General features: G+C 37.4%; 1 protein-coding gene across 1 annotated transcript in view; it reads right to left on the bottom strand.

The window, feature by feature from the left end:
• Tdc2 (Tyrosine decarboxylase 2) overlaps positions 1 to 24962 on the bottom strand; it is a 412627-nt gene that overhangs the window by 117033 nt on the left and 270632 nt on the right. Inside the window, exon 12 of the mRNA XM_090383012.1 lies at positions 3286 to 3305. Coding sequence (XP_090239138.1) covers positions 3286 to 3305 — 20 coding nt within the window. The remainder of the gene's footprint in view (positions 1 to 3285; positions 3306 to 24962) is intronic.

Raw genomic sequence — 24962 nt, 5'->3', positions numbered from 1 at the left:
CTGAACTTTCTAAATGATAACGTAAATATAAACACTTTTCATTTATGATGTATTTGTATTTACAATGTAAATATAGATAAAATGCAGAACACAACTGTTTTCCTCACAGACTAAAGAACATTAACATAGTTCCACACATTGAAATTGCTAGAAAAGGATGTGTACATTGGCACTACCTTTGGTGCAAATATCTAAAATTATTAAATTGTTATTAAATATGAATTATTTCATTTTTGAGGCAGCTTGAATTTCCTATATTTTTTGAAACACTGCAGTTAAATTAATTTTAAATTAAAATGGAAAATAAAAATTTGTACTAAAGGGGGGGACACTAGCACCTCCAAGCCCCACCTGGATACTCACCTGATAACACATAACTCAACCAACTATGTCAGTCCCCTCCCTTCATAGAATTGAAAAATGTGATCTTCAACTTTTTTCACCTCTCCACTTGAAGAATCAATTTTACTACCATGACACACACTACCTTTCGTGATAACATTCTGGCCGTTTTTTGGTAACATAGAATACTTTTGTGACACTTCCTGGAATGTAAATATGCAATTTACCATTCACTGCTACAAACTCTATTGGAATTTCTCATTTTCTGAAATAATTCTCATATAGGAAAATGGAAAACTTTAAAAACCTTATGGATAATGAAAAATATGCCACTGTCATGAAGAGCAATGTATGACAAACTTCTTTGTGGGACACAATGGAGTGACATAAAAGATAGTCTACTCTCTCAGGCGTACACTTTACAAAAGCCACTCAAGCTTTCACAAAGTGTAATACAATATAAATAGATAAAGAAAGCAACACATACAAGACTACAGACACTATTAGGATGGTACACAAAAGAATCAAATACTAAATGCCCAACAAGTGATTCACCAGGATTAAATATTTCCTTGCTTTTCTTGTGAGGGGACATGGCACTATTGCCTGGTTCATATTTTTTTTTTTTTTTTTTTGTAGTTGTTGGCGCATAGACTTCTGTGGCCATAATGCACCTCCCAAGGTTTTTGCAGTACTTTGATCCAAGCCCAAGGTGGGAATCAAACCCGCAACCTTTGGGTTGCCAGGCAGGCACTTTGCCTACCCGGCTAGCCCGGTCGGCCCTGGTTCATATAATTATCGATTGCTATACTTTTATCTTTTTCTAGAGTAAGGTTATTTAATTTCAGCAGGGAAGGGTGTACAAGTAAGGATTTTACATTCTTTACAGTGGGAAAAGGTTACAACTCATCAATGAGAAAAAAAAAAAAAAACTATACCTACAAACAAGTTACTCAAAAAAAACAAAAAAAAAAAACAAAAGAATTAAATTATAATAATAAATTGAAAAGGGCTAAACAATGCTGAGATTAATGAGACCTAATTTTTCCTGTGTTCGTGAAAGAATGATGTTTTTTAATGGGCAAGACCCATCTGGTATGCTGGTTATAATTATATAAGAAATCAACCTTTCAGTGGTTGCCTGTTGACAATTTGTGAATCTTTGAAACTTTGAGCATCAGGGTGCACATGCATCAGGAAAGAATGCTACTTGTGTTATTTAACAAAAATAGATGTACAGAAAGAGTAGGGAATTTTAAAATACATTTAAGGGATTTCACTTTGAATTACATTGGAACATAGGCATGCTTCTCTTATCTTTTTAAGAGTTGTTCTAGTTATGTAATGTTGAATGATAAATGAAATCATGATGGCAGCTTTCATTTATCATTCAGATACCATTTTTAGCATCAGTATCATGGGTTGCCAAAATTGGCATCTGATGGCAACATGATATTAATAAAATGGCAACTTTACAACATGGCACCAATAAAATTTACCCTAAAAATTAATTTTATAAACATTCTGAGGTACCAAGCAATTATCATGGTCTGTAAATGTCTGACTGAGAATGTTCAGTAGTCATTCTTATTAATCATCATTACATCTAGGATACCAACAGACAAGACCAACTTTATCTTTTTAATAAGAAGAGCAAAACATTACATGTGAACAGTGAGCAAATGTAAAACCAATTTTCACCTAATAGCACCATGAGTCTCCTACTCAGATGTACACAAGCACTAGATACATGGTCAAATAATAAATTCATTATTGGGACTTTCCTTAAAGCATGACTATATGCTTTATATGAGGCTGGTTAAAACAGTTTCAATCAGTATATTTATATACATGCAACTAAGAAATAAGCAGAAGTATTCAAAAGTAGGCCTCAATTATAATTTTGCTCATAAACCTGCAATTCATAACTTATTAACAAATGATTTCATACAAACAAGGTTCAACCCTGATTTATCAAAACTAGATTGTCTCCTTTTTAATTTTGGTGGCTTTTTTTTTTTTTTTTTTTTTACTATAAACTAGTTACCATATCTGTTGGCTTAGAAGACACTGCTGCATGGAAGACACATCCTAATTTTGGAACAGTAAATTTAAGAATGAAAAAAAAAAAATTCTTGTTAATACAATGGAAATTTAAAATTCAATAAAAATAAAACCAAAAAGCCAGTAAAGAAAGGATTATTACTCATATTATTTTAGTATTATTCAACTTTAGATTCATTACTGACTTGATTATCATTTTCTTCGACATCATAATCCTCTTCACTGGCATCACTATCACTCTCATACAATAAATAAACCTTCACAGTGCCATCCATTACATTAATTATACCACATTTTTTAAAGGACTGACCACAATTTCAGTTTTAACATGCCATGACTTCAGCATCTATTCATACACTTATGCTACTGTGGCCTACAGGACATTTTCCTGTAGGCCACTTTCAGCTTCTAAGATGCAGGGTGATTTTTTAAGGTATTTATGAGGACAAAAAGGTGTCTTATAAGCCGACAAATACGGTATTCAGTAAAAATAGATTTTTTTCTAATTTTTATACAGGTCAAGAAAAAAAGGAATACATCCATTTTCAAGGTTAAAAAACTGGAATATCAGTAAAAACATCTGAGGAGTATAACCTTTTTTTTTTTTTTTTTTTTTTTTTTTCCAGAATTTGCTTTTGGATATTCTGAAACTGATAATTTTATATATCCAAGCTTTATGATTTCCAAAATAAAACTTTCACACCAAGCTTTTCAAATTATATAAGCAGCATATAAAAAAAGCAGCAATACAATAATAATTCAAAATTTTGATCTGTGTTTCACTGAATACCAGCTATTATTTAACTAAAATTTTTAACTTTATCTTGCATTTGATTTATGCAGATATTGTATTACTAATATTTAAGTGAAATGACTTACCCTGTAGTCAATTGATTTATCTGGGGAGGAAAAAAAAACAAAAGATGAACGATTTGTTATTAAATCAGTAACTTAATCAAATCTTGAATTTAAAACAGGCTTTTATTGTGTAAAAAAATTCAATACTGAATAGGCTATACAAATTTTATTAACAGTATTTTCTTATTGAAACATTTCTTCATCCACTATTAGTTTAAAAGCTTACAAAAGAAGTGTACTTAGTAAATGCAACCTGCTGCATGTAGTATAATGCAGTCTGATGAATCATTTCCCATCTATCAAAACTGCTGGAGGCATTACTCATAAATAATACATCATTAAGTTAAGTGACCGACTACAAAGAACAGTGCAGATACACTAATTTCTGTTTCAAATTCAAAGGCAAATTTAAAATTTGCTAAAGCAATTTTAAATTTGTCTTAGAATTCTGTAGCAGAAAAATTGAGCACAACTTACTTTGAAATGCTCTGAAATTTACAAATGGAATAACTTCATTCACAATATAAAAAGCCTTCATGTAAGTGCTGATCCAGCTGACCCATGGATTTTCCAAAAGCTGTTAATCTCAACTACCTAAGGATAATTCCATCTCTTCTAACTTATTCTAATGACTCATTGGCTAAAAGAAACTTGATTCTTGTCTACATTTCTTCCCTCATAATTTGAACTAATGTTCCCTAGTTCTAGTATCATTTATAACTGTGCAAATTTCACCATCTTCTCCCAGAGAATTATAGACCTTAATCAGATTTTCTGTAAAGTGCCTAATTACCAAATTCTGCATTCTGCATATTTGATCTTTCCTTTTATGGGTATCCTTTTGCCCATTTCATGAAGCATGCTGCTCGTCTTTGGACCTTTTCAAGATGCTAGACTTTTTTTTTTTTTTTTTTTTTTGTGTGTGGGGTATCCATACACAGTATTTATTCCAAATAGTCTCACTATCCTTATGCACTGGGATTATGACCTCCCTGTCTTTACAAGATATGTTCAATAAATCATTGATAACACACCATGTCACATGCTTAAACACTATAAAGAATTTCATGTCTGCCTGTTTCACACACACACCCAAAATCTCTCTCCTCTTCGATGTCAGGTCATCCTGTCATACCCTGCATGTAAGGTCAAAGACACTGTACTTAGTATATTGGAAATAACCACCCAGATAATGAACCAACATAAGCAAAAGATGTGGGATTCGACAGAGGAATGGCCAATCTTCAGTGTGACCAGGCAGTATTAGGTGGTGAAAATCATGCTTAGTCTCCCAAGTTTTGCTATGGAAATAATTCCATCGCTTCTAACATACAATATACTGTAAGTCATGCCTTTTGGTTATGACAGGCATTATGGTGAGATCTAATATTCCTTACATTTCAAGGGTACGGCTTTCAGACAGTGTTTGCAGTCAGACTGCTAGACAGTCTTCAGTCCTTAACCCATTCTTAACTCTGCAGATACATCCAGATCAGTTAATATATAATCTTGCTGCCTCTATTCTGCCAGCACATGACTGAAGAGAGCCCAAGTAGTAGGATGTGGACCACTGCAGAGGACACACAATATCAATGAGCTGAGTATATTCTTGCATGCCCCCTTCAATTTTCAACAATTGTCTATATCTACCTTCAATCTGCTAAATATAACTTTTCTAACAATCTATCAGTTGCCTTAACTACCAAATCTCAGTTGTCCAAATTACTCACCCTGATTCCTTTTGCTCTATGTCAGCTTTGTTTCCCCTTAGCACTTTCTAATCTGGAATCTCTTCCATTTCATCTCCTCTGGTTTTATGTCTCTTTACCCCATTCTGTAAAACTGATCTGTTGCCTCTATCATTCTCCCAACTCCAAAATCACTCAACTTTTATTTCCTTTCTTTGAAATTACTTCCTAACAGCAATTAATTTTCCTTGAAGATTTTAATGGTCAATTCCAGCTGGCTTAAATTTTCCAGTTCAATGGGCCCAATAATAGAGATGCTAAGCCTTTTGCAATTACTAACGACTGTACATAATACACAAACTATTCATTTGCCTATTAAAATCCCAGACAGTGTTAACCATACACCAAACACTCTAGGGCTTTTACTCACCAACAACCCTGCAAAGTGTATTAGTAGCAGCAATAATTGCAAGAAAGCAAGATTATACTGCATCAGATGAGAGGGGGGGGGACCTTTCCACATGACCTGTCCAACCTCTCCGATAGTTTCTCTAGTTCTTCCTTGTATTTAATCAAATGGTCCACTTCTACAACAGCAGATGTAAGTTTAATCCAGCAATCAACTATCTGATGACTGAAGGCAAACTTCCATACATCTGAAAATGAAAATTGGAGGGGCATGCAATTTGTTATCTCATGTGTGTACTCTGAGTAAGAGGAAGAATGCCATCAGCACTAAGCTTTCTCACTCCATTTAAGAATCAGATCTAGTTGCAGGTGTCTTCAGAATCTAGCAGAAGCGGTGGATAATTCTTGCACTACTTCTATTGAAATGCAATTGAGCAGCAGCCTGGAAAGCAAGGCAATGGGAATTTCCAGGACTGCTGGGGGTCATAGTGGAACAAGTAAATACATAGGCTGTGTTAGGGTAACTAAGAGTAAAAACAGGTGTATGTATACTTGCATGTACACCAATGCTAGGGGTATAGTTAATAAATTCGATGAGCTTGAAGTGCTAGTCAAGACATCAAAGACAGATATTGTTGGGATATCAGAGACATGGTGTCACACAGACAAACAATGCAGAACTGGAATTTGGAGAGTACAATGTGTACAGAAAGGATAGAGAAGACAGGAAGGGAGGAGGGGTTATGCTGTTAGTTAAGAAACACAAAATCTAAGGAAGGGCATCCAATTGATGTCGGTGGACAATGCAATGTCGAGTCTGTTTGGTATGACATAAGCACTGGGAAAGGAAAAATGAGAATGAATCTGATGAGTATAATGAGCAATTGTGCAGGCCAGTAAATTAGAGTGTCTTATAATGGGGGATTTTAATTTCCCAGATATTGACTGGAATTTGTGGGTTGGTCACTTGCACACTAGCAAGGTTTTTTAGAGGATTTACTGGATGATTGTTTTCTACAGCAGCATGTTCGGGAGGCAACTAGAGGGAGTAATACTCTTGATCTGATTACCAGTGATTCTTCATGCATCAAGAATCTGCAGATAAAGAAACCACTAGGTGGCAGTGATCACAGTGTGCTGAAATGGGATGTACTCAAATAAGTAACTACCATCAAGGGTAAAGGGAAGGGTTTTTGTTTCGTAAAGGTGACTAGGGTGGTCTGAGACAGTATTTAAATTCTACGGTGGGACCAAGGATGATGTTACCAACAGCAAATTCAAAATGGGAAGCATTCAAAGAATTAATCTTGGAAGCTACTAGGCTTTTCATACCAACAAAGAAATATTGTTCAAGATTTAGGCCTAAATGGAGGTCAGAGATGAACTAATTACACATGTGACAGAGTAGAAAAATGCATGGGATACATATAAATTAACATGTGACACAGAAGCCTATGATAGATAAGCTGGTCTGTAACCAAGTTACAAAGGAGGTTAGGCAGGCGAAGGCAGATTACGAGAAATCTTTGGCAAAGGATGCAAAGAAAAACAGCAAAGAGTTCTTTACTTATGTAAACTCTAGAAGGAAGGGGATAAATCAGATTGGCCCACTTCATATCGATGGTTCAACTGTTGATGATCCTCCTCAGGTAGCTAACAAACTAAATGAATATTTTGCATCTACATTCACACATGAGGACTTATTCAGGGAGGGGAATGCCAGAGGTGTATTCAACTCTGGCAGTAGCTAGATAATCTTGTAATAACAGAGTAAAGCGGAGGAGAAATTGTTGAAGATAAATACAAGAAAGGCACCTGGGGTGGATGGAATCTATCCAGTTATATTAAAGGAGGCGGCATAGGAAGTGAGCAAACCATTAGCCATAATTATGAGAGCTTCTCTGGACTCGGGAGGTACCCATGGACTGGAGATGCACAAATGTAACCCCAATCCACAAAGGAGGATCAAAGAAAGACACGGGTAATTACAGACCTGTTAGTTTAACTTCTGTTCCAGGGAAATTAATGGAGGCACTGGTTAAAGAAGCATTTCAGGATCATCTAGACAAGAAGTCAGTTTGGTTTGGTTTGGTTTTGGTTTTATTGGCGCATTAGCTACTAAGGCTATAATGCGCCAAGACCATGTCATTTATAAAATAGTTTAAACTTTCAGTGACCTAATTAGTTAGGTCACTATGTCAAGAAGTATAAGAAAAATGTAGATTTTATAAACGAGTAAAAATATTTATTAACTTTAAAAATCTATAAATAGCAGACACATTGTCATTGTCGGATAAAATCTGACTGAGTGTATATGGCTCAGTCAGATGATTAAAGGCGGTAAGACGGATACTGCTAAAAATTGGACATTCGATTAAAATGTGTCTAATTGATAAAACTGTGCCACAAGACTCACACATAGGAGGGTCATCAGCCCTCACAAGAAGTCAGTTATAGCTTGGACACAGCATGGGTTTGTTAAGGGAAAGTCTTGTCTGACTAACATGATTGGATACTATGATGTAGTCACAAAGGAACTGGATGTAAAGAATAAATTTGATATCATATATTTGGATCTTAGAAAGACCTTTGATACTGTTGCACATGGAAGAATGCTGCACAAATTGAAGCGATGTGGCATTGGAGGCAAATTGCTACTATGGATAAAGGGATAGTTGAGTGGGAGAAGACAGAGTGGTAAACAATTAAACAATGGACACTGCTCTTTGTGGACTAATGTTATTTGTGGAGTCCCTCGGGGTTCAGTGTAGGATCGATTGGTGTTTTCTGTATTTATAAATGATATTGATGATGGTTGTTGTTGTTGTTGTTGTTATGGAGGCTTAATGCCACATAAGCATCTATGGCTATAATGTGCCTATTCACTTATTATTTTAAGAGATGAGGAATTTCCATAAAATCAAAAGAAAATTTGAAATCAGAAATTATTAAAAAGTCCAGTTTGCTTGAGGAAGTCAAAAAATTCAGAAATATTTGCCTTATCACCAATGAGATTTTCAAGAGTTATTGGTTTACGATTATTTATCAGTGAGATCAAGGATGAAGCTCTGTGTTGTTTATAGTAGGGGCAGCCAATGAGAATATGTCTAACAGTCAAGTTGTTAGAGCAATGTGTACACTGTGGTGGATCACCTCCTGTGAGTAAATAAAGATGTGTCAGATGAGTATGACCTATTCTTGCCCTTGAAAGGACTACTTCTTCTCGTCTCGATGTACGGACACTGGAACGCCAAATTTTCGGATCTTGTTTAAACTGAAAGAGTTTATTATTAGTCTGAGAGTGCCAGAGTGCTGTCCATTGTGATAGGCAAGCAGCATGAACAGTTAGTGCATAATCTGATGCTGGAACAGGGATATTGGTTAAATCAAAAGTAGTTGGGTTTTTTGCAGCTTTATCGGCCAGTTCATTGCCTAAAATACCGGAATGGGCTGGAATCCAACAAAAAGCAACCAGTTGGTGACGTTTTTTGATTTGTAGTAACAAGCTTCTGATTTCATCTAGAACAGGGTGAACTTTATCTTCGCAATTACTTAGCGACATGATTGAGCTGAGGGAATCAGTATAAATAACAGTCAGAATAGAGATTTTCTAAAGCAAGTTTTATTGCATACAATTCGGCAGAAAATATACTGAAATCTGATGGAAGGGATACTGATACAACTGTATTTGGAAAGACTGCAGCTGCTCCAACAATTGAATTAGATTTAGAGCCATCTGTATAAATTTGGTAGAAATCAATATATCTTTGAATGTGAACATCATGAATTTGTTTGAAGTTTGTTGCTTGCAAAGTATTCTTTCTCCATTGGCAGAGGTAAGTGTCACATGTTGGAAGAGGAGGAGGAGCCCATGGTGGTTGAGTAAAGGTTGGTATCTGCTGTACTTTCCGGATGGAAATATTCCAAACCTGTGCCAGTTCAAGAAGGCGAAGACCAACTGGTTTAACTATGCTGGGTTTGTTTCTGTATAGGTTTTCTAATGGTGGGTTTAAAAGGTATGACTGAACGGGATGAGAGGCACAACTTTGTATCTTGACAGCATATTTCAATAACAGTGTTTTCCTGCGTAAAGTTAGTGGGGGCTCGTGAGCTTCTATGTAGAGACTATGTGCTGGCGACGTTCTGAACGCACAAATTGCAATTCTCAAAGCACTGTATTGAATAGGATCAAGCCAGCGTAAAGCACTCTTTCTGGCAGAATCATAGATTGGAGCACCATAATCGAGACGGGATCTGATTAATGCCTTGTACAACCGAAGCAGGGAGGTACGATCTGCACCCCACGTTCGCGCGGATAAAGCTCTGAGTATGTTTATCTTTTTCAGACAGGAAGTCCGTACATTTTTAATATGATCTAGGAAATTTAATTTGTGGTCAAGGATTAATCCTAGAAATCTGATGTTAGTAGCGATTGGGATGGAGACATTGGAAATTTGAAGTTCAGGATCCGGATGAAGTTTTCGTTGTCTGCAAAAATGGATTGCAGTTGTTTTCTGCTGAGAGAGTCGGTAGCCGTTGAGGCTGGCCCATTGTTGTATTTTATTTAGTGAAATTTGAAGCTGTCTTTCAATAGATCTCATGTTTTGGGAATGGCAGGAGATGGAAAGGTCATCTGCATATAGATAAGTCTCAATTGTGTTTGGAAACTGTTTGGTGATGGAATCAATTCTAATAGCAAAAAGAGTGGCACTCAATACTGATCCCTGTGGAACACCTTCTTCCTGAATGAAAGTTGAAGAGAGGGCATGTTGGTATCGAACTTGAAATGATCTAGTATGTAGAAAGTTCTTAATAAATATAGGAAGGTTGCCACGTAGTCCGAGAAAGTACAGATCACTAAGTATACCATGCCTCCAGGTGGTATCAAATGCCTTCTCTGTCTATTGAAACCATTACTCGATGTTCATGTTTGACAAAAGCATTACGGATGGCAAATTCAGCCTTGACCATAAGGTCTAAGCATGACCTGTTTTGACGAAAGCCATATTGACTATGGCTCATTAGCTCTTCCGACTCAATGATCCAAATGAGTCTTCTGTGGATAATTTTCTCAAGGATTTTACTGAGGCAGCTTGAGAGAGATATAGGTCTATAGCTATATGGGTTGGATGGATCTTTTCCAGGTTTTAGGAATGCCAAAACTGTAGAGTGATGCCAAGAAACTGGAAAAACATTTTCTAAAAATATACGATTGTAAAAGACTAGGAGGAGAGCAAAGCTTTGTCGTTAAGTAGTTGTAGCATGACATAATAAATCCCATCTGGTCCAGCAGCACCATTGCACGCTGTTCTAATGACATGTAACAGTTCAGAATATTGCAGAGGTTTATTATATGGGAGAAGGCTTGAAGTTTCAAAATTAATACCATGCTTTTCTTTAGTGTTTTTAATTCTTTGGAATGAGCTAGTATAGGCTGATGTTGCTGAGATTTCTGCAAAAATATTGCCCAAAGCATTGGCTATATCTACATGATTAGATATATCTTGCCCATTCCAGGAGAGGATTGGAGAAGGTATGGTAGGAAACTTACCAGACAGCTGTCTAATTCTTTTCCATATTATTTTGGGATCAGTATTTCTGTGAAAACTGGATGCAAAACAGGTCCAGGATTCTTTCTTTGCTTGCTTTTGTATAAAGCGTGCTTTTGCCCTTAATTTCTTATAATTAAGGAGATTGACTGTGCTTGGGCACTGTCGAAACAAATTCCAGGCTTTATTTTTTGCTCTCTTTGCTGTGGTGCATTTGTCATTCCACCAGTAATTATAATGCTTTCGGCCCGGCGGATTTGATAGTGGTATCGTGTCTTTAGCCACATTTAGAAGATGCGACGTGATGTATTCTGTCACATTATCAATATGCTGGAGGCGGATTATTTCCTCATCAAGGTCGATTGATGACTGAAATTTTGCCCAGTCTGCTCGGACAAATTTCCACTTTCTGCAGGGTTGAAAGGAAGGAGTCTTTTCTTTCAGAAAGTTGCATACTATTGGGAAGTGGTCACTGCCCATGGGATCGTTTATTACATACCACTCTATGGTTGGGACTAGTACTGGTGAACAAATTGAGAGATCTATTACTGAGGTGTGTCCTGCTGGGAGCTGTACGTGTGTCGGTGCACCTGTATTGAGTACAGTGAGATTTAGTGCCTCCAAAAAACTTTCAATTAGTCTACCGCGTCTATCCAATTTAGTAGAGCTCCATAATGGGTGGTGCCCGTTAAAGTCCGTTAATATACAGAAAGGTGGAGGTATCTGTGTAAAGAGGTCTTCAAGATCTTTTAAAGAGTAAGTACAATTTGGTGGTAGATAGATTGAGACTAGTGTTATTGTACCATGGAGAGTTATACGAACAGCAACAGCTTCTATTTCAGTTTGGAGTGGGATATGTTTAGATGGGATCTTTGAATTTACTAGAATTGCCACACCACCATGGGCAGCGTTAGCAATATTTTGATCTCTTCGATAAATGCAATAGTTCTTTATCGAAGGAGAAATTTGTGTGGTTAGATAAGTTTCCTGTAAACAAAAGGCAACCGGAGAATATTGGTTAATTAGGTATTGAATATCGTCTGTGTTGGAACGAAAGCCTCTGCAATTCCATTGTAAGATGTTCTGGTTCATTTTAGTTTAGTTGAGGATGAATCATCTGACTGTTTTTTGTTTGAAGAGGATTTTTTCGGTCTTTTTTCGGGAAAGTAGGGCGTCCGGTATCCATCGTGTCATTTGCGTGAAGTTCTAGTATGGGTTCTTCATGATCTGGGTTTACATCTACTTCCATACTACTGGCTGTTGATTCAGGTTTATTGTTATCTTTAGCAGTTTTTAGTTTTTCTTTGTTATGCGGAACTGTCCGAGTCTCAATTGGGAATTTTTCTGTGTCATTTGAGACTGACACAGTATCGTTTGGGATACTAATTGGGGTGTTGGTGGCATTGCTGGTTTTCGTTTTAGAATTTTCTTTTCCTGTGGTTGATATGGTTGCTTTAACCCAATTAGCTAGTGAGACATTGGGCGGTATCGACACATCTGTTTGAATTGCAGTTGTATGAAAACTTCGGGTTCGAGAGGCATAAGATGGACTTGGCATGGTCAGCATTATTTGTCTGCATGCCTCAGGATATGTGACTTTATGTTCTACTTTATATTTTTGGATATTCCTACCTGTTTTCCACATTTCACATGTTTTAGAAAATGCAGGGTGATTGCCTTTGCAGTTGGGAATTGCGGCTGGACAATCTGCCTGCGTATGATCCTTTGCTCCACAAATAGGACAGATGGCATCACCTCTGCATGCCTGCTGTGAATGACCATATTTCTGGCATTTAAAACAGCGAAGTGGATTTGGGATGTATGGACGAATTCGGCAGTTTAAATATCCAGCTTTTACTGAAGATGGCAAATCAGGAGTACTAAAAGTTAAAATGATGGAACGAGTTGGAATGAGTTTCCATCTTTTTTTGTCATTATTCTTTTAGCACTGATTACCTTTTGGTTGCTAAGTTCTTGTACTAATTCATCCTCAGACACAGTAATTAAGTCCCATTCTGTGATTACACCTTTTGATGAATTTAAGGTATTTTGGGGAGTAACAGATACTGGCAACCCACCAAATGTCGTTGTCTTTAATAGCCACTCTGAATGTTTTGTGGTGGCTGTTTCAATCAGGAGATCTCCAGATTGGAGTCGCTTTACCATTTTTGGTGATCCTGCAATAGATTCTAGATGTCTTTGAATCACGAATGGAGATAACTTACCCACAGGCTGGGTAGACAGAGAGTGTATCACCAAAAAATTGGGAATGTCTGAACAGTGTGTTTCTGTTCGAAGCCTTCTGGGTTGGCTATTTTCCTTGTCTTTTTTTTTTATTTTTTTTATTTTTTTTATTTGGTAGTTGTTGGCGCATCGGCTTCTGTGGCCATATTGCACCTCCCAAGGTTTTTGCAGTACTTTGATCCAAGCCCGAGGCGGGAATCGAACCCGCGACCTTTGGGTTGCCGGGCAGGTACTTTACCCACTCGGCTAGCCCGGTCGGCCTCTTGCCTTCATTACAATATTCTGGTCTTGAGCTTGAAGGTTCTAAGGGTGGAAAATTTGTAGAATCCATGATGGCTCCTTTTGGCCCTGGGGGATTATCTTTTCCACCCAGGTTACCGGCCCCGCCACGGGGAGGCAGGAGCAGTGCCATGAGGTGACCAAGCGGCTGGGTTAGTAATTAGTATTTATAGAAAAAAACAGAAAGGTGGATTCCCTTTCTGGGCCTTTCCCTACTTCTTGTAGAGTGAAAGTGCTACTCGAATATACAAAGAAATCAAGAAACAAAAAATAGAATCTGTTTGCTCAAATACTCTTTGCAGAAATCGCTTTTAGAAATGCACTACAAATCGCTTGGCCACGGAACGCTTGGCACCCGGGGCCTATTGATGATGGTATATCAGGCTTAATGTCCAAGTTTGCAGACAATACGAAGGTTGGCAGTGTTGGTAATGACACTAATGACAGTACACTGCTGCAACAGGATTTAGAAAAGTTGAGCAGATGGGCTGAGATGTAGCAAATGAAGTTTAACATTGAAAAATGTAAAGTACTACATATTGGAAGCAGTAATCCCAGAGTAACATATCAACTCTGTGGTACCACACTGACAGTGGTAGAGAATGAAAAGGACCTGGTGTAATTGTGTAGGCAGATATGAAGTTTTCTGAGCGGTGCAGACAGTCTGCAAGAGTAGCTCATGTTGTCTTGTCAATGATATACAGGAATTTTTCTAGCAAGGATAAGGAGATGATTATCCCCTTGTATAAGGCAATGGTCAGGCCACACCTTGAGTACTGTATACAGGTCTGGAGGCCTCATTTTAAGAAGGATGTAGAGCTGTTGGAACGAGTACAGAGCAGGGCAACAAGATTAGTATATGGAACAAAGTGTTGCTCTTACGAAGAAAGGCTTAAGTTTTTCAAATTAGTGTCTGGAGACTAGGCACCTGTGAGGTGATCTGATTGAGATTATAAAGCTTTGAATGGTTTGGGCATGATCAATGCAGATGGGATTCTTCCTCTTGCTCAGAATAATCGCCTGAGAGGGCATAAATTCAAATTGAGGAAAGACTGTTGTAGGATAGATGTGCGGAAGATTCCCTTTAGTCAGCGGGTGGTTGATTGCTGGAACAAACTTCCATCTGTTGTTGTAGAAGTTGATGGCTTAAACAGATTCAAGGTAGAACTTGACAAACATTTGGAGCAAGGAGTGGATGGGTGAAATAAGTTTTTTTTTTTTTTTTTTTTTTTGGCTAATGCTTTAAGCTTGCTTTCTTGTATCATGTGCCTTTGCTAATGCTATCACTTCCATGACTCATTTTTCATAACTGTTCAGATTTACTCGGTTGCAGGTACCCCCAAGGATGTTTAACATATTTAAAAAAAAAAAAAAAAAACCCCATTTCACCTATCTAGTTCTTCGTTGAATTTATTCAAGCTATCCACTTCCATAACAATAGATGATTGCTTGTTCCAGCAATCAAACACCTGTTGGCTGAAAGCAAACTTCAATCCAGTTTACAAATATCCTTCCTCAATTCGAATTTATGCTCTGTCATGTGCATAGTCTCAGCATTCAAAGCCATTCAAATCCTTAAACACCTCAATCAGATTGCTTCACAGGTGCTTAGTCTCCAAAAGCTGAAATTTACAGAATTGAAACCTTTCTTGGTAAGAAATTTTGTTGCCCTTCTCTGTACCCACTCTAGCAGCTCTATATCCTTCTAAAATGAGGCCTCCAGACCTGTATGCAATACTCAAAACGTCACCTGACCATTGTCTTATACAATGGGATAATCAACTCCTATTCCTGATATAAAAATTCCTGTATATCATTGACAAAACCACAAGCTGTCCTGGCACCTGTCTGCACTGCTCAGAGAACTTCATATCACATTACACAACTACCACCAGATCCTTTTCATTTTCCACTACCTTGAGTGTAGCACCACACAGTTGATACATTATTCTGGGATTACTGTTACCCATACGTAGTACCTTGTATTTGTCAATGTTAAACTTCAAATGCCATTTCTCAGCCCATCTGCCTAATATGTCTAGATCTTTCTTCAGCAGCATACCTTCATTACAGTCATTAACCACCCTGACACCTTTGTATTATCTGCAAATTTAGACATTAAGCCTGATATACCCTCATAAATATCATTAATAAATACAGAAAACAACAATGATAATATTAGTTCATGAAGAGCAGTATTCATTGATAATCACTATCTTCTCCCACTCAACGATCCCTTTATCCATAGCAGTACTTTGCCCTTAATGCCACACTGCTCCAGTTTGAACAGCAATCTTTTATATGTAACAGTATAAAAAGCTTTCCTGAAATAAAAGTATATGATATCAAAATTATTTTTTGCATCCAGTTCCTTTGTCACTGCATGATGTTATCTAATTAAACTGGTCAGGCAAGGTTTCCCCTTAACAACCTCATGTTGTGTCTGAAGTATAACTGCAATCATGTCTAGATTTACTTCTTTCTTTAACTAGCGACTCCAATATCTTCTCTGGAACAGAAATTAAGCTAACAGGTTTGTAATTACTTGTGTCACCCTTTCATTCCCCCTTGTGAACTGGGGATATATTCACACATCTCCAGTCCAACATCACCTCCCCTGAATCCAAAGTTGCTCTAACAATTATAGCTAAAAATTTGCTTATCAACTTTGCTGCCTCCTGAAATATAATAGGATATATTCAATCCACCCCAGGTGCCTTTTCATGATTAACTTCGACAATTTCTCTTCCACTTTCCTATTAGTTATAACAAAATCATTCAGCTTCCTGTTACAAGTTGATAAACTCTTGACATTAGCATAAGCATTTGATGCAAGAAAGCAAGCTTATGCAGCATCAGCCAAAAAAAAAAAATAAAAAATAAAAATAATAAAATAAATAATTAAATAAATAAATAAAAAAAAAATAACCACTTCCACTTCACAGCTCTGTTCGTTCGAAATACCTGTCCAGCTGAGCTTTAAACTTATTTAGGCTATCAACTTCCACGACAAGGGATGGAAGTCTGTTCCACCAACCAACCACCCGCTGCCTAAAAGCAAATTTCCTCACGCCTATCCTACATCTGTCTTTCATCAATTTGAATTTATGCCCTCTCAGATGATTATTCTGAGCAAGAGGAAGAGTCCCATCAGCATTGAGCATGCTCAAACCATTCAAGGCTTTATAAACCTCCATCAGATCACCTCGCTGGTGCCTAGTCTCCAGACACTGTAATTTGCAAAACTTAAGCCTTTCTTCGTAAGAGCACCCCTTTGTTCCATTCACCAATCTTGTTGCCCTTCTCTGTACTCGTTCCAGCATCTCTACATCCTTCTTGAAATGAGGTCTCCAGACCTGTATACAGTACTCTAGGTGTGACCTGACCATTGCCTTATGCAAGGGAATAATCACCTCCTTATCTCTGCTAGAAAAATTCTTATATATCATTGACAATACACCATGAGCTACTCTTGCAGCCTGTCTGCACTGCTCAGAAAACTTCATATCTGCCTGCACAACCATCCCCAGATCCCTTTCATTCTCTACCACTGTCAGTGTAGTACCACAGAGTTGATACATTCCTCTGGGGTTGCTGTTTCCCCATATGTAGTACTTTACATTTGTCAATGTTAAACTTCATTTTCCACCTCTCAGCCCATCTGCTCAACCTTTCCAGATCCTGTTGCAGTAGCATAGTGTCAGTAGTGTCCTTGACAACCCTGCCAATCTTCATATCGTCGGCAAACTTGGACATTAAGCTTGATATACCATCATCAATATCATTTATAAATACAGAAAACAATAATGGACCCAATACTGAACCCTGAGGGACTCCACTAATAACATTAGTATACGATGAGCAGTGTCCATTGATTACCACTCTGTCTTCTCCCCCTCAACCACCCCTTTATCCATAGCAGCAATTTGCCTCCAATGCCACACTGCTCCAATTTGTGCAGCAGTCTTCCATGTGCAACAGTATCAAAAGCCTTTCTAAGATCCAAGTATATAATATCAAAGTTATTCCCTGCATCCAGTTCTTTTGTGACTGCATCATAGTATCCAATCAAACTGGTCAGGCAAGACTTCCTCTTAACAAAACCATGCTGTGTCTGAGCTATAACTGTGTCTAGATGATCCTGCAGTGCTTCTTTAACCAGTGCCTCCATTAATTTTCTGGAAACAGAAGTTAAACTAACAGGTCTATAATTACTTGTGTCACCCTTTGATCCTCCTTTGTGAATTGGGGTCACATTTGCACATCTCCAGTCCATGGGTACTTCCGCTGAGTCCAAGGAAGCTCTCATAATTATGGATAAGGGTTTGCTTACTTCCTTTGTTGCTTCCTTTAATATAACTGGATAGATCCCATCCACCCCAGGTGTCTTTCTTGTATTTATCTTCCACAATTTCTCCTCCACTACTCTCAGTTATTACAAGATTCTCTAGCTTTCTGCCAGAGTTGAATACACCTCTGGCATTCCCCTTGCTGAATAACTCCTCATGTGTGAATGTTGATGCAAAATATTCATTTACTTTGTTAGCTACCTGAGCAGGATCATCAACAGTTGACCCATCGATATCAAGTGGATCAATCTGGTTTATCCCCTTCCTTCTAGAGTTTACACAAGTAAAGAACTCTTTGCTGTTTTTCTTTGCATCCCTTGCCAAAGATTTCTCGTAATCTGCCTTCGCCTGCCTAACCTCCTTTGTAACTTGGTTACAGATCAACTTGTATCGATTCATAGGTTACTGTGTCACGTGTTAATTTGTATGTATCCCATGCATTTTTATTCTCTGCCATATGTCTCATTAGTTCATCTGACATCCACTTAGACCTAAACCTTGAACAATATTTCTTAGTTGGTATGTAAAGCCTAGTAGCTTCCAAGATAAGTTCTTTGAATGCTTCCCATTTTGAATTTGCTGTTGGTAACATCAGTTGGTCCCACTGTATAGAATTTAAATACTGTCTCAGTCCATCGTAGTCACCTTTACGAAAGCAATAACCCTTCCCTTTACCCCTAATGGTAGTTACCTCTTTGAGTAAATCCCAATTCAGCACACTGTGATCACTGCCACCTAGTGGTTCATTTACCTGCAGGTTCTTAATGCATGAAGAATCACTACTGATAATCAAATCAAGAGCATTACTCCCTCTAGTTGCCTCCTGAACATGCTGATGTAGAAAACAATCATCCAATAAATCCACAAAAGCCTTGCTAGTGTGCGAGTGACCAGCCCCCAAATTCCAGTCAATATCTGGGAAATTAAAATCCCCCATTATAAGACTCTGATTTACTGCCCACTCTATTTCCCTGTACAATTTCTTATTATACTCATCAGAGTCATTAGGCCTATAGCACACTCCTATTCTCAATTTTGATCTCCCAATGCTTATGTCACACCAAACTTGTCATTGCTGCACTGTCCAGCAATGTCGACTGGCTTCACTTCCTTGGATTTTATGTATTTCTTAACTAATAGCATAACCCCTCCTCCCTTCCTATACTGTCTATCCCTTCTGTAGACATTGTACTCCCCAAATTCCAGTTCTGCATTCCTTATATCTGTGTGACACCACATCTCTGAAATCCCCACAATATCTGCCTTTGATGTTTTCACAGCAATACCTCAAATTCATCAAATTTATTTACTAAACTCCTAGCATTGCTGTACACGCAAGTATACATGCACCTGTTTTTTTTTCTTAGCTACCCTAACACAACCCATGTATTTATTTGTACCCAATGATTCCCAGCAGTCTCTGAAATATCCTGCATCTTATTTTCCAGGCTGCGGCTCATTCCAATAGAAGCAGTGCAAGAATCACTTTCACCTCTGCCAGTGGCTACTGTTAATCTATTAGTCCTTGTATCCCCCCAATCTAGCAGTTTTCCGACCCACCTAACACTGCCTCGATAGCATCAGCAAACATTCTTGCACCCTTTCTATTTAAGTGTATCCCATCCCTGTAGAAGCAGTCTCCTGTTAACAAGTACAGACCAGGCTGAAAAAAATTCTACCCCTTGAGCCTTGCACAATCTTTCCTGGGCCGAATTCCTCACCAACAACAATTTCTCATTTGTGAATGTAGATCCAAAATACCTATTCAGCCTATCAGCAACCTGAGCAGTATCATCAACGTCAAGTGAGCCTATGTAATTCTACTCCCTTGCTTCTACAGTTAATATATGTAAAGAAGTCATTTGCTCTTTTTATCTGCATCCTTTGCAAAAGGCTTCTCATAACACTAGTTTACAAATTTAAGTTTGTTCACTGGGATTTGAATTTCAATAGGTCCTACTGCCGAAATATGTTGCTGTGATTTCAAATATGACTTAGATATTTTTCTATCACATCCAGATACATCACAATTTAAGAAATAAAAAAGTATTGTTTTTTACAAAAGTATATAACTTTATTGTATTTACAAATGACAAATTGATAGGATTACATTTTCATATATCAAAAAATGCATAAATACTAACAAGTATTAATCAAAATTCTGAAACTTTCATTAATTAGATCTTCATCTGTTTGTTTGAAAGGAATGTTTAATCATTTTTCTTTTATGTACAGAACCAGGTTTCTCTCTTTTTAAAAACCAGCAGTAGCCAGCCATCATGCTTGTATTCCACCTTTCCTGGTACTTCTGCTCCATTTCCTTTATGTCCTAATGGAATCTAACCCCTTGTTCTTTGCTCATCTGTGCAAGAATTTTGGTGAAAAAAATCCAGATGGGCATGTAAAAAGTGAATTTTAATGCTCATATTGCAACCTAAATTGCAAAGCTTTGAGCATATTTTGAACAATTTTCTCATAATCCTGTGATTTATGATTTCCTAGAAAGTTTTCCATTACACTTTTAAAAGCAATCCAGGCTTCCCTTTCAACGTCAGTCATTAATTTCAGACTGACTGCCTAAAACCAATTTTCAAATTTGGAGACCAATGAAGATACCGTCCTTAAGTTTTGTATCTGATAAACCGGGAAATTTACTGCAAAGGTACTTAAGCAGTTGCCATCCTTATTCAATGCTTTAACAAATTGCTTCATTATGCCTATCTTGATATGCAGTGGAGGTAAAAGAATTTTATCTGGCTTCATCAAAATTTCATGCACAATATTTTTTGACCCCAGTGTAAGATTGTGTCTTGGAGGCCATTGCTTCTTTGCCCAAAGCAGTGCTTTAGCTCTGCTACCCCATTCACAAATAAAGCATGGCATTTTAGTGTACTCATCCTGTTGCCCCAACAACATACATAACACTTAAGTCTCCACATAGTTGCCATTCGTGATCTTGATATTTAATTTTCTCCAGAAGCAACTTTAGATTGTCATAAGTTCCTTTTAAGTAGACTGAATGAGCAACTGGCATAGATGTGTACTTATCTCCATTATACAAGAAAACACCTTTTAAACTAATCTTAGAAGAGTCTATAAATAGTCTCCATTCACTAGGAACATATGATGGAGCTGCTAAGGCACTTATCAAATCAGCAATATCACTGCAATATACGAGAGGACCTTCTTGTGATGAATACTGTATAAACCCCCTTTCACGATTTCTGTACCAGGAAAATGATGTACCTGGAGCAAGTAAGTTCTTCGCTTGAAATCTGGATCCCAGAATTTCAGCAGCATACTTTGCAAGACCTAAGTCCCTTACTAAATCATTCAGTTCAACTTGAGTGAATTTCTGTGACATTAAAAATATTATCTGGTTGATAACATTCCTCTTCGTTAACCTCTTTAGCTTCTGCTTTGGTGGAAGAAGATGTGGACTACAAGGTTTCTGGTGGAGGTTTTACAGGCAGATCAGGTCCATGCAGAACCAGTCTTATGGCTGACAGCAGATCTGGATATTTGATGTCTTTTTTATTTTTTGAATTGTTACCTTTAACGTCACATACACAAAAGTAACATTCAGCATGGCTTACTGGTTCGTGCCACACCATAGGAATAGCAAATGGCAAGCACACCTTTTTAACTTGACTCCATTTTCTAAGATGTTCGACACATGTATGGCATACTTTATGCAGTGCCCGCAATTTATCTTGATCGCCTAGTTTTATGTCAAAGTATGCATATACGATTTTGTTACAAAATAGTATTATACATATTTTGACAAGGCAGAGGCAAAAAATCTGTAATATTTCGCCTCTGCTTTACAGGAACAACCACATATAAAACAAAATATTTCGGGACTGTTTATACACTTTCTGGTTGCCATACTAAAATAAAACTAAAATGAGAACTCACAATGGTTTTTACAGGAGTACTCTGACTGTAAAAGGGATGTGCCACTTATATAGGCTCTGTGGTTGAGTGGACTGTACAAACAAGTGAGTGCATGCTCAGACAAAGTTTAACCTGTAACTACACACAGGAGTCTCCCAGACTCCACTCAGAAAATAAAATTCTGGGAATCACAGATGGGCCGGAAGAGTGGGGTGGGGGCCATCTACCTTCCTGGGTCAAGGTCAGCTACCTTGCAATATGACCTTGCAGTGTATGTAGTTACGGGTTAAACAAGCCCAATCTTTTGTATTTGAGGAAAATATTTGATACTGATTACAAATATAGAGGTATAAAACTTGAAACCATTGCAGAAACTATAGTTATGTACACATTTTCATATAATAGCTAGGTAATATTTTGTTAATGAATTGTGAAAAATCTTTAAGTGATAGAAACAAACGGACTTCAGTTTAGTAATCAGTAAACATGCATAAATAACTGCCACATACTTTTACTCAAACCCCAGATACACTGTAAACCAGTGTAATCTGCCTTGGTTTGTCTAACCTTCTTTGTGACTTGATTGTAGACTGGTCATAGGCTTCTATGTCACCTGAATTTATATGCATCATATGCATTTCTCTTCTCTGCCAGTGTCTCAGTTGTGACTTGATTTACATCCATTCAGGCCTAACATCTGGTGTAATCTGACATCCATTTACGCTTAAGCCTTTTTTTTTGGTTGTTGTTAATAACGTTTGTTTTAATAACGTTAATTAGTCTGACTGTATAGAATTTAAAAAAAAAAAAAAAAGAGACCACTGTAGTCTCCTTTATAAAAGGAAAACTCTTCCCTTTGCCCTAGATGGTATTTACATCTTTAAGTAAATCACCCATCAATACACCAATCAGTGCCAGCTAGTGCTTCTTTTATCTGCAAATTCTTAATTCATGAAAAATTGTTGCTAGATCAAGAGCACTGCTCTAGCTTGTTGCCTCCCTAACATGCTGCTGGAGAAAACACTAACCCATTAAATCCACAAGTCTGCTACTGTGTGAGTGACCTTCCACAAGTTCCAGTTAATATCTTTTTTTTTTTTTTTTCTTTTTTTTTTTTTTTTTTGTTAGTTGTTGGCACATCGGCTTCTGTGGCCATAATGCACTTCCCAAGGTTTTTGCATTTTACTCTGATCCAAGTCCGAGGCGGGATTCAAACTCACGACCTTTGGGTTGCCAGGCAGGCAACTTTACCCACCTGGCCAGTCCAGTCGGCAGTTAATATCTGGAAAGTTAAAATTCCCCATTATAAAACATTACTGGCCCACTATTTCTCTGTACAGTTGTTCATTGTATTCCTCAAAATACTTCAGGCCTGTAACACACTTCTACTCTCATGCTTGTTTTCCCAGTGCCTATATCAAAACAAAGTGACAACATTTTACTGGTCAACTGGATGGATGCACTGTCTTAGATTTTGTGCTCCTTAACTAATAGCATAACCCCCACCCTTCTGTTATGTCTCTATACAATCTATTCTCATATTCCAGTTCTGCCTCCCTTAAATCTGAGTAACACAGTCTCCGATATCACCACAATATCAGCATTTGATGACTTAACCAACACTTCAAAAATTCATCTACTATGCTCCTAACATTGATGTACATCTAAGTATACATGTCTTACTCTTATTCTTCTCTTTCTTGGTAATTCCCTTCTACTTTTGACTCTTGTTCTCTCTCTCTCTCTCTCTCTCTCTCTCTCTCTCTCTCTCTCTCTCTCTCTCTCTCAGGGTAATTCAAATTTTTTTTTTTTTTATTTTTGGCTGGTGCATAAGCCTCTGGCTTCCTTGCACCATACGGCTAATAATAACACAGCACATGTATTTCCTTGCACCATATGGCTAATAATAACACAGCACATGTATTTCCTTGCTTTATATCAATTATTGTTTCATCTAAGCATTGTTTTTGCTAATAAATGTTAGATAAAAAGTAATTTTTCCTTATATGTGGTATACAATTATGCCTTGTTAAAGTTTAAATCCATGTTTCCAAATAAAAATCACAATAAGTTTGACAGCCCTTTTAAAACTTTAAATACCTCAATCAAGTCATTATATTGATGGTTGATTTTAAAACATGTTTTCTTAATTTTAATACTATATTGGGTAGTTAGATAAAAACATTTCAATTAGAGTTTAAGGGGTTCAAGCTTAACAACAGAAGATATGTAGCTCTGCAAACATTCATGTTGCTAACATGCTCACAAAGATTATTATTAATAGCAAATGATGCAAGAAAGCAAGTTTATACAGCATCAAAAAATAAAATAAAAACTACCCACAGTATTTATCCAATCTTTCCTTAAATTTATTCAAACTAGACACCAGATGGAAGTGAATATCTGGCAACCATCCATTTTGAATTTATGTACCCTTATGTGCATCGACTAGAAAAGAATATGGAGGGATAGGATATATTTAAATACAAGTGGTGTGGTGCAAGAAGTGGTGTTGAGGCCATGATAGCTGGTTGGAAGACTGCTAGAGTGGGGGATACACACAGACTAATAGATTAACCAGAAACACGTGCAGAGGTGAAGGTGATTCTTTCACTGCTTGTGTTTTGAAATGCAGCAGCCTGGAAAGCAAAGTCTTCAAGGTTTCAGGCCCTGCAATGTACCATCATGGAACAAGTGAATACAGGAGAACCGTAAATAATTTTGATCATAGTTTTAATGTTCTAAATGGGAAGCATTTAGGAAAGTGATCATAAATGCTACTAGCCTTTTCATACTGATGAAGAAATACTGATCAAGGCTTGATTATAATTGGGTTTTAGGATCATCGGCAACTAATGCCATGTTGCTTCATGTACATTGTCTGTAAATTGTGTGTTCTGAGGTCAATTTTCTATTTGCTCGACGAAAAACCATGCTACCCTTGCCTGAGAGAGAGAGAGAGAGAGAGAGAGAGAGAGAGAGAGAGAGAGAATAACTCAGCCACATCGTGAAAAAGACCCATAAAAATTCCTCCCGTCATTGACGGGATTCTTACTCGGGTCTTTCCCCCGGTGTGGGGGAGAATGCCGATCCTACCACCTGTGCTACTCACGAGGGCTGTTCATCTGGCATCCAATTAGACCTAAATGGATGTCAGATGAACTCTTCAGATGTGGTAGAGAATAAAAGGGATACATAATGCTTGGGATACATAATTATCAGGTGATACAGAAGCCTATAGTAAATATAAATTAGTCTGTAATCAAGTCACAAAGGAGGTTAAG

The sequence above is a fragment of the Mastigoproctus giganteus genome, chromosome 10 (genome assembly GCF_048544385.1).
Source record: "Mastigoproctus giganteus isolate SK-2022 chromosome 10, ASM4854438v1, whole genome shotgun sequence".
NCBI classification, from domain to species: Eukaryota; Metazoa; Arthropoda; class Arachnida; order Uropygi; family Thelyphonidae; genus Mastigoproctus; species Mastigoproctus giganteus.
Note: the sequence above shows the minus strand (reverse complement) of the source record. Positions and strands in the feature narration are given on the sequence as shown.